The sequence below is a fragment of the Nipponia nippon genome, unplaced genomic scaffold (genome assembly GCF_047370975.1).
Source record: "Nipponia nippon isolate SJK-2023a ecotype South Korea unplaced genomic scaffold, ASM4737097v1 scaffold_4, whole genome shotgun sequence".
Lineage (NCBI taxonomy): Eukaryota > Metazoa > Chordata > Aves > Pelecaniformes > Threskiornithidae > Nipponia > Nipponia nippon.
The window spans coordinates 105,873,703-105,884,544 of record NW_028262358.1 but is presented as its reverse complement, the minus strand read 5'-3'; the positions used below and the strand labels follow the sequence as shown (position 1 = coordinate 105,884,544).

General features: G+C 38.9%; 1 protein-coding gene across 1 annotated transcript in view; it reads right to left on the bottom strand.

Annotated features, from left to right (window-relative positions):
* Nucleotides 1–3,279: 3,279 nt before the first annotated feature.
* The window catches only part of TPO (thyroid peroxidase), a 63,457-nt gene continuing 55,894 nt past the window's right edge, over nt 3,280–10,842 (bottom strand). The window contains exons 10-13 of the mRNA XM_087776396.1: nt 9,339–9,547; nt 8,646–8,816; nt 5,076–5,207; nt 3,280–3,371 (exon numbers count right to left, since the gene is read on the bottom strand). Of these exons, the coding sequence (XP_087632522.1) occupies nt 3,280–3,371; nt 5,076–5,207; nt 8,646–8,816; nt 9,339–9,547 (604 nt within the window). The remainder of the gene's footprint in view (nt 3,372–5,075; nt 5,208–8,645; nt 8,817–9,338; nt 9,548–10,842) is intronic.

Genomic DNA, 10,842 nt, shown 5'->3' with positions numbered 1-10,842 from the left:
CTCATTTATTATAATCAACATGTTGGTTTAGAAAAGTGTTGCACTGCCTTTATTACTAAAGCTCAAAATCTCATTCTAAATATACAGTGAAATTAGCTGGGCCTTATGAATGATGTCCTTAAAAATGAAAAAACAACAGACCAACAAAACAAGCCACCCAACAACCTTGATAAAATCTTATTGTATCAGCTGAAGTAAAAACAAAGAAAGATTTTTTAATATAAATTTGACTTTTTTTTTTTTTTTTAACATGGAAATTAAACAAACGAGAACACAGTTGACTGTAACATTCTCCTTTCGCTTCTGATACAAATACTTTTGGGAGCAATCTACTGTCAAGTAGCTAATTAACTACTTCTTTCTCCATAGAAACAGTATGAGAAATGACAGTGAGAAATGCACATGAGCATGTAGAGAACCACAGTTTACAGAGAAACCATGTAAAACATTGCTAGAAATCTGTTCCTTTTCTCCCTGCCTAATCACAGAATTAAAGAGTCATTGAGGTTGGAAGGGCCCTTTTGAGAGCAACTAGTCAAACCTCCCTGTTTAAGCAGGATCAGCTACAGCAGGACTGTATCAAATCAGGTTTTGAATATCTCCAAGAATGGAGACGCCACCACCTCTCTGGGAAAATGGTTCCAATGTTCTTGTGTTTCATGTCTTGTAGTTTGTGCCCATTGCCTCTTGTCCTGTCAGTGGGCGGTACTGAGAAGAGTCTGTGTCTCTCATCTTAATTCCAATTGAGCAGGCATTTATATACATTGACAAGACCTCCCTGAGCCTTCTCTTCTCCAAGCAGAACAGTCCCAGCTCTCTGAAGGTCTCTTCTTATGAAGGAAGCTCTAGTCCCTTCATCATCTTCATTGCCCTTCTCTGGACTCAAATTAGTAATTCCGTATCTTCCTTGTACTGGGGAACCCAGAACTGGACACGGCACTCCGGATGATGCTTCACCAGTGCTGAGTAGAGGGGAAGGACTACCTTCCTCAACCTGCTGGCAATACTTTGCCTAATGCAGCCTAGGATACCATTAGCCTTCTTTGCAACAAGGGTGCATTGCTGGCTCATGTTCAACCTGCTGTCCACCAGGACCCATAGGTCCTTTTCTGCCAAACTGCTTTCCAGCTAGTCATCCCCTAGCACATACTAGTGCCTGGGATTGTTCTTCCCCAGGTGCATGACTTTGCATTGCCCCTTGCTGAACTTTATGAGGTGCCTGTCAGCCCATTTATCCAGCCTGTCTAGATGGCAACTCCACCCTCTGGCATATCAGCCACTCCTCCTGGTTTTGTGTTATCTGCAAACTTTCTGAGGGTACAATCTGCCCCATCATCCAGGTTGTTAACTAGATGTTAAACAGGACTGGACTCAGTATTGATCCCTGTGGTACACCGTTAGTTCCTGATCTCCAACTAGACTTTGTTCCACAGATCACCACCCTCTGGGCTCAGCCATTCAGCCAGTTTTTTCAGTCCACCTCACTGTCTACTCATCTAACCCATACATCAATGGCTTGTCTATGAGGAACTTACAAGAGACAATGTCAAAAGCCTTACCAAAGTCTAGGTAGACAACTGAGGTCTTGTCAATGTATATAAATGCCTGCTGAATTGGAATTAAGATGAGAGACACAGACTCTTCTCAGTAGTGCCCACTGACAGGACAAGAGACAATGGGCACAAACTACAAGACATGAAACACAAGAAGTATTTTTTTACTGTGAAGGTGGTCAAACATTGGAACAGTTTTCCCAGAGAGGTTTTGGAGTCTCCATTCTTGGAGATATTCAAAACCTGATTGGATACAGTCCTGGGCAACCTGCTGTAGCTGATCCTGCTTAAACAGGGAGGTTTGACTAGCTGATCTCAAAAGAGCCCTTCCGTCATCTGGAGTGCTGTGTCCAGTTCTGGGCTGCTCAGTGCAAGAGAGATGTGGACATACTGGAGAGAATCCAGTGAAGGGTCACGAGATGATAAGTCTAGAACATCTCTCCTATGAGGAACGGTTGAGAGAGCTGGAACTGTTTAGCCTTGAGAAGAGAAGGTTTGGGGGAAACTTATCAATGTATATAAATATCTGAAGGGAGGGTGCAAAAAGGAAGGAGCCAGGCTCTTTTCAGTGGTGCCCAGTGACAGGACAAGAAGCAATGGCCACAAACTGATACACAGGACACATCATCTGAAAATCAGGAAACACTGTTACTGTGAGGGTAACTGAGCAGTGGTACAGTTTGCCCAGAGAGGTTGTGGAGTCTCCACTCTTGGAGATATTCAAAAGTCATCTGGACATGGTCCTGGGCAACTGGCTTTAGGTGGTCTTGCCTGAACAGAGGGATTGGGCAAGACGACCTCCAGAGGTCCCTTCCAAACTCAACCATTCTGTGATTCCATTTTTAAGTACCAGGTCACACAGAGCACCTTTCATTATTGTCTTCTTGGTCACCTGTGTCAGGAAGCTGTCAATGCTCTCCAGAAATCTCCTAGTCTGCATGTGCCCTGCTGTGTTGTCCTTCCAGGTTAAAGTGTGGTTAAAGCTCCACATGAGGTCCAGGGCCTGTGAACTTGAGGCTTCTTCCAGTTGTTTGAAGAAGGCCTCACCTATTTCTTCTTCCTGATCAGGAAGTCCATAGCACGTACCCACTACAACAGCAGCTATATTGTTCTGCCCACTAATCTTGACCTGTAAATTCTCCACTGACTCCTGACCCATCCCAGGGCAGAGCCCCATGCATTCCTGCTGCTTTCTCACAAAAAGTGCAACATGCCCTCTTGTCACCTTCCTGGCCCGTCCTTCCTAAGGACCCTGTACCCATCCATTGTAGCACTCCAGACGTGTGAGCTATCCCACCGTCTGTGGTGGGATTTCTGTGATCCTAGTGAGGTCACAGCCTTGTAACTGCACGCAGACTTCCCATTCCTCCTGGTTGTTCCCCAGGAATGCATATCTGGGTTACAGTTCACATAATGATAACACTGAAACTTGGGCTTAGCTTTAATTCTTCAGTATGTATGCCTCAGACAACACTTTTTTAGGTTTAATCTTCAAACATTGCCCGATCCCCATATAACTTAGCTTAGGTGCTCCCAGTGGACCAATACTGAGGTAAAGCACAGCTGCAATTACATCTTTGAATCTAAGAAGAGGGATGATGTCTTTTAAAAGTTTGTCAGTATAAATTATAACAAATATGTAATGGCTGACACTCTGCAGTGGCTTAAAGAGTTGTTGACTGATTAACGCCACAATTTCAAATCGACCAATGAGTTTAAAATGCAGTTATGGCAGAGATACTGTAAAGCAAGCCTCATTATTTCTATAAGAGAATGCAAGGGAGACCCAGGTAATCACTTGCCAAATTTCACCAGTCACTTGTCAATGGAGGTTTTCTTCAATAGCTTTAAGCTGTAAGAGGGCGCAATGTGTGTCACATAGCAGAAACTGTTAATGACTGACTCCATAGATGCAACAAACCAAACCTCAGCATAACATGCAAGGATGGGTCCATGGAGATGACAAACTCCTCTAGCCACTGAGGTCTAAAGGAAGGCACTAACCTTATATACTAGATATTCAGCAGTGGCCTGTGTGGCTGTACCTGCACTTGTTTTCTTGAGTTGTCAGAAAGTCAATGAAGCTCTGAAAAGCACATTTGATGTGGCCTGGTGTAATGATCACTTGGCACAGTAGCACTGACTGTAAAAACTTTTTGTTTCCTCCCTTGAAATATAAATTTTACCTTATATTTGGAGCTTCCTTACATTCATGCCAGTGCAGTGTCCTCATATTATCTGTCTTTGTTGCGCTCAACACCAGTGAACTAAACTCTTTAAGCTAATCTGAAGGCAGATTTTTGTCTCTGGATTTAGAGTGGTAAATAAATGTGACCATAGTTGAATGGATAAAGGAATAAACTGTAAAGATAGATAAGAAACACCTACAAATAAGGTTGGTTTTTTTTTCCTATGTTTCTGATATTTTAAAAGATGAAACTCTGAATGACTAACACCATTCCTTTTTAGTTTTATTCCAGAAAGAGTTGACCCTGAGGTACTTCTGTTGGTGTGTCTGCCCAGAGGGCTGCCAAGTGCTACTGTGTTAGTGCAGTCTCCCACCGTCCTTCACTCCTGGGCCTTTGGTGATCTCACATGGCCTCACTTAAGGTTTCATTTGAGGGATGAGGTCTCACTTGAGGAATATGCTCACGTGGTCCTGAACCACAGCTGGAAAACTGACTGGATGTACATCATATCATTGAAGACATGTGTTTGCAAGAAGGTAATTTTTTTTTGCTGAGGAATTATCATCCTGTGTTTTCTTTGTGCAATTACTAATAAGGGACAGTGTAATCCCACATGTCATAGCCAAGGTATTTGCTGAAACAGGAAATAAGAAATGTGCCATCCATTAAATTCAGTCTACTTATGATTGTGTGGCATACAGCACTGAATACGCAAGATTTGAGCACTCTAAACTTTCTGTGCTTCCCTTAGGCACTTTGGTGAAGTAGATATCCATCCACCTGAGTTTGGATTGCAGGTTTTTCTGGAGCTTTTGACAGATCTAGGCACTCTTTCAGCAGAACAGGTATTGCTCAGCATCAGTGGGCAACTACATTCATACTCCCCGCCTAAACCTTAAGACCCAATACAGCTTCCATGCCTGCTGAAAAGCTGAAAAACATGAAAATGAATAATTTATGCTAGCCCTAAAAGGTTTAACAGTTTTGGAATGTAATAGGTAGAACTTAGTTAAGATTCCAATGCTGAATTTAGATACTAACTAGGAGAAACTGAGACAGATTTTATCCCCCCTTCATAGGCACTGTCAGGAAATACTTAGTGGTTTATATGCGGTAGGAATAGAAAATGCAAAGCTTACTTCTGTGTCTGTATTATTTATTCAATACCTTCATTTACTTTACAGAATCTGACTTTATCTTTATGCCTGTGACTGCGTAGAGGTTTTTTTACGTATGTTAACAGCTCTTCCATAAATCTCAATTTTATGATTTTTACAGCATTGTAAAACAGAACAGAGACATTTTTAAGGGACAGTAGGTTCACAAGCATTACCAATGCATGTTCTTCCATCTTCTGCCAGCTTGTAGGGATCAGTACAGAGACATTTGTAGCTGCCTTTAGTGTTAATGCATTTAGCAGAAGGAGAGCATGGTGGATTAATTTCATTTTCACATTCATTGATGTCTGCAAAATGAAGACACACTGATCAATAATCATTACAAATTACAGAGAGGGATTACTACCTTCTCATACACAAGTATGAGTATATACAAGTATTCATAAATGCAAGGAATTGTACACTTTCAATGACACACAGATGCTGCCAAAGATCCTCATTGTTACTGTTTAAATCATGAAGTTGCATTTGTTTTGTTTTGATTTGATTTAATTTGGTTTGGTTTGATTGGGGGGGTGGGGTATTGTTTGTTTTTAAGCTGTAAATGATGAAAAAAGAAAATGTTGTTTTAGTAATCCACCAAAAGCTGCAAATGACAATTGGCTGAATTTTCAAAAATGCAGACTGTAAACTTGAGAGCTCTTCTTGCACGTGTTTATGTCATAAGACTTTGAGTTGCTCTATAAACTTTTTCCATAATGTGCTCTATAGAGGTGGTGAAAATAAAAACACTGACACAGTTCTATACACTTCTAGGCACTATTTTGAGGACCCAAGGATTCAGGTTAGCTTCGGATACAAAATTTATGACAGTAATCTGTGATATCACTGCAAAGATGGTTGTTTCTAGATGCTATATAAATTCTGTGAAATTACAATGTCCTGACAGAATGATGAGAAGATGAACAATTATCCATTGGAAAATGTACATAAACATATTGTTCCTGAGGCCATTCAAGACCTTTCACTCTCACATTCTGATTACTTGATGAAATGGGAGTCAGTGTGGCGTGCAGGAAAGAAAGTACTCAATGAAGGAAAGAATGGAGTCTTTTCCATATTTCTGCATCTTTCTTCTTTGTGTGTAATATTTACCTGCGGGACTTGATTCAGTTGCCTAAAGATAGGTGTCCAGCACTGTTTTAGATAGCTTCCCAATAGTTCTGGGTAATATTTGCCGGCTTGTTCAATGTTTCTGACCCATGGTCCTGGGAAGCACTGCAAGCCCATATGTGGGCAACTAGCTGAGCCTTCAGTGTCTTCTCTTTTTGGTTATATTCCTTTCCTTTCTTTCCCTACAGAACGTTTGATCTGCTACTTCAGGCTAAGTAGCTCTTTTTGATCAGTATTAGAACTGACCCTGTGGGAATGATTTACTGACTTAGCTTAGCATTGTCTCTCACATCACTTAGGGAATTCTGTCATTGGAAACAGGATCAAGCCTGATCCTCTCTTAAATTTTAATACAAAGCAGTAGCTGTGTCTAAAGCTAGCCATCAACTGAGACAGTGAAAAGAGTAACCATGCAAGGAATAATCTTAAACTTCAGAACCCTTAAGAAACACTAGCTCTTACAACACCTGTCTGAAGCAGGAAAATAATTTGTTTTTCAGGATGAAGATTCCTGAGTAAGTATTACTCCCTTCAGGGCTACATTTTGGGTTAAGGCTAGATGGGCCTCTGAGCAACCTGATCTAGTTGTAGATGTCCCTGCCAATTGCAGGGGGGTTGGACTAGATGACCTTTAAAGGTCCCTTCCATCCCAAAGCATTCTATGATTCTATGATTAACTCCCACTGGCTTCATCATGGTCTGGGAAGGAAAACCTGCACAGGCTTTGCCTGAACTGTAATTCAAATGTTCTGTTGCAGCTTTTGTAGATCCATAGTCATGCTATCTGTTAACTAGCTAACTCTTTTCTCAGTCACTAAATAGTACGTGTCAGATCTTACCAGCCTACCTTACTACTCAAAGAGAGCAGTACTTTATTAAAGCAAAGTAAACAGAGTTATCTATCAAGAGTAAGATAACAATAGAAAGGAAGGTAGCATAGTCTGGCATTAAATGACTTCCTGAATCAATAGAAATGATTTCTGTCAAAGCCAAAGTTAGTAAGCAGGAATTAACAGCTCTCAGATTCCTATGCTTTTGCCAGCAGGCCACTCTGTCTTTTCCAGAGCAGCATATAATTTTGAAACCATCTGCAGAAATGCTAAGCTCTATCCTCCTCATTATATTGCTTGACTTATTCCTAATTTGCTGAACATTTAAAAGAATGAGAACACATTGCACAGACATGCATGGAACAAAGTGCTTTCTACTGTAAAACTCAAGTAGCATCTGCATAAGTGGGTTTTGATGGTTTTCTTTTAATAAAGGCATTGCTTATTTAATATATGCAGTGGCTTGTTTTCCTATAGCAGATATACAGTCTTTTGTTTATATTACTGAACATACTAAAAGAAACTAGGACAAGGAATGATTCATTCATATAACTTATTTATTCAGTTTGCTGCCAGAACATTAATCTATTGAAAAGATTTTATTATAATTCATTTAACAGCTTTATTTCTTTATATGGTATTTATGTGGGTGGAATTCAGTGGATAAATAGGATTTGAATAAAGGAAATAGCTGCAAATTTCATTTGACTTTTTCCATACCAGGTATACAATTAGAATGAATAGCTTTCCATTCTGCTGTCACAGAAATACTGATAAGCAGACTTCATTGCGGATCAGCTGCAGCACTTGCATTCAAATTAATTTACCACCATCCATAACATATTCCTAAATATGGCCTTTTCATGTTTCATTTTTTCTCATGTTCTTATAAAGCTGAGCAGTTTGAGTGTGTGTGTGTATATATATATTTATATACACAAATATATATAAATAAATATATATATACACACACACCATTATAAGCATACGCATTTGAAATGTGAAGAGAGCAAATTCATCCTTCATAGCTGTGAAGACTGAAGGCCTTGTAATTAGACATTTGCCACATTCTCCTTCTTCCTATCCTATTCTATTCAACAGTAAAAATAAGGCAAAAGGAAGAGAGAAGATAAAAGAATAATTAAAATAACAGAAAAGTATTCCCCTGAAAATAACTGTGAAATGTCAAAAGGCAATATCTTTTTACTGATTTTTCACCTGCTCTACTTTTGTACCTGCAGAAGTAATTCACTTCTGGCAAATCTTTTCACAGCTATTTGGGGGAGGGAGGTTTGAACCGAAGTGATAATTAATTTGTTTAATTTCACTTATTCCCTTCACAGTATTTTTTTCTTTGTCATTTTTGCTTAACTTATTAGGATGATACATGAACTACGGGTGCTGAGCTCATTTTGTATCTAAAGCATCCATTGAAACAATGCTAGGAAAAAGACAACTATCTTGCTGTTATGTTGAATGTCAGAAGCAGCAATGTATAATTCTAATTTGCTGTTTTTTTTCCTACTGGTTGTTATAACTCGCTTTTGCTTAATTAGGTAATTTTTAGTGACATTTTCCTATCATCAACCTGATTGCTGAATCAGGATGGGTAGAGACAGAGATAGCAGTTCTGGAGCGAGGAGAATTTCATATTATCATGTTATCGTACCTACAAACCCAGAAGGTTGACTACAAGAGAGCATAGGAGGGAGTTAACTTCTGATGAGCTGTGCTGGACTTCAGCTTTTATAAAATTCAGAAACAGCAACAAAAAATAGATACCTATACAAACGGGAGCCTCAAAGTTCCATCCTTTACTTGTGCAGGTTAATTGCTCTTCTCCTTGTAATTGAAATCCATATTGACATGAATAAGTCACTGTAGATTTTCCAAATTCTGAACAATATACAAAATCACCATTTGCCACACTCTTTGGTGTTCCACATATTTCCTCTACGAATAAAAAGACTGTATTACAAGCTTTTAAAAAATTACCACCTTACCCTTGAAAATGGATATTATTCTCCATTACTGCTATAAATTAACTTCAGTCAAATTACTCACATGTTTTAAGGTGATCAAGAATTTAATTGTTAATTTCTGGACAAGAATTTATGGAATACCTCAGCCTTAACTTAAAATCCTTACGAAATTAGTGTTATCTTCTAACAGTATGTTCTGCACTGTTCTTAAATAATATTTTCTATCTGTCAAGAACTCCTGCCCCAATTGCCATAATGTCTGAATATATCACAAGCCATTTATGTTATCAGAGTGAAGTTGTCAAACACTATGTTTCTTACAAAGGAAGTTGAAAAAGAAGGAGAGAAAGACCTAGATCCCATTTCTAAGTTGTAGAAATACTCAAGATCTGCATCAGACCAGTAACTCAAGACCTGCCACAACCAAGGTCAGTGCTCTAACTGCTGATTACTCTCCCCTGCTGTCAGAAAAGACTGGTAATTACCAGATTACCTTCCTGATAGAATTCTTGCCAAGCTTCTAAATTCATCCCAGGTATATTGTCACAATGCTTAAAATCCTGTGGAAACTTTCCAAGTAGAAAGGCATCTGCTGGCACTTCAGAAATCCCTGTATTGTCACAAATCACGCGGGACAATGAGTGTTTTTTGAGTTCATGCTTTTGAGCTTCTGTGAAAACATTATCATTTTCCCACCAAAATCTGGAAAGATTAATAGAAACAGTTTGAAAAAGATCAAATTCAAAGAGCTGATTATTCTTACTTTTACAGTACCCTATGTAAAAGACTGAAAATAAGAATTACAGCAAAATGTAGGTGGATACAACAATAATAAAAGTAAACACCATGATCTGTAGACTTACATATCCAGCTTGAAAGTCACGAAAAGGCTAGTGTGTCTGACATACTGGGCAACTCAGATGATGTGTTAAAGTCAGTTAGTTAAAACTATTAATTATTCACACTTGCAGAATTTCTTTTCATACAGGGCCACAAAAAAAGTTACAATCCTGAGAGAAAAACTTGGAATTAATTTGTCTGAACTGCATGCTTAATCTTACGCACACCAGCATTCACTGTGCACTCATAAGTTTTTTTAAGCATAAATTACAGGAGAATTACAGGAGTAGCCATAATATATTTCCCCATAACATAGCTTTTGAATTCTGCTTGCCATTACTGAACAGTTGCTATGAAAACAGGTATTGCTGAATGCTCCTCTGTTTAATATGGAGTTCTTCATTTGATAAGAAAGCTGTAGATATGCAGATTAATTATAGTAGAAAATTGTAAAACAGTAATTGTGCTTCTGATGATACAAAAAGGTAAGCTAAGAGGACAGGCTGGAATAGAGAAGAGCTGCTTTTTTTCATTTTGTCAGATCGCGAGTGCAGTGGCAGAACAGAAGAACCAGGTGGTGCTACAAAGGTGTATCTATTAAGTTATATATATTATATATAATATATACGTGTGCATATACACATACATACGTGTTTAAAGATAAAAAGAAAGGGAAAGAAAACACTGGGGGGAAAAAAAAAAGATAAACATTTTGTACGTAAAGACATGTCATAAATGGCAAAAAAAAATATTCCTGGAGTGTTTAATAGCACATCTGCAGTAGTACATTAAACAGTGTTAAGCACCGCTAAACTGCTAAGATAGTTCCCTGTGGTGCTCAGGCTAATTAGGATTTTCTTAAATGCTAGGCAGGATTTGTGGTAACGTGTCCTAGGACCATTAGCAGTAGCGTACGTATGTGATCACACTGTACAAATTAACCTCAGGTTTAACACAGGACTTGGGTGTCCATAATACGGGGGGAACAAGGCTGGGGTTTCTAGAAAAGTCTGTGAGTTTTGGGTTTACATTTTTCTGATTGGAAAGGAACAGCAATGTTGATTGTGGACCCTGTGCAAATCTGTCATGTGGGCAGCATGTTAGGTTTTGTATAAGCCCCCTGAAATGGTACCATGAAAATGAGAAGTTTGATAGTC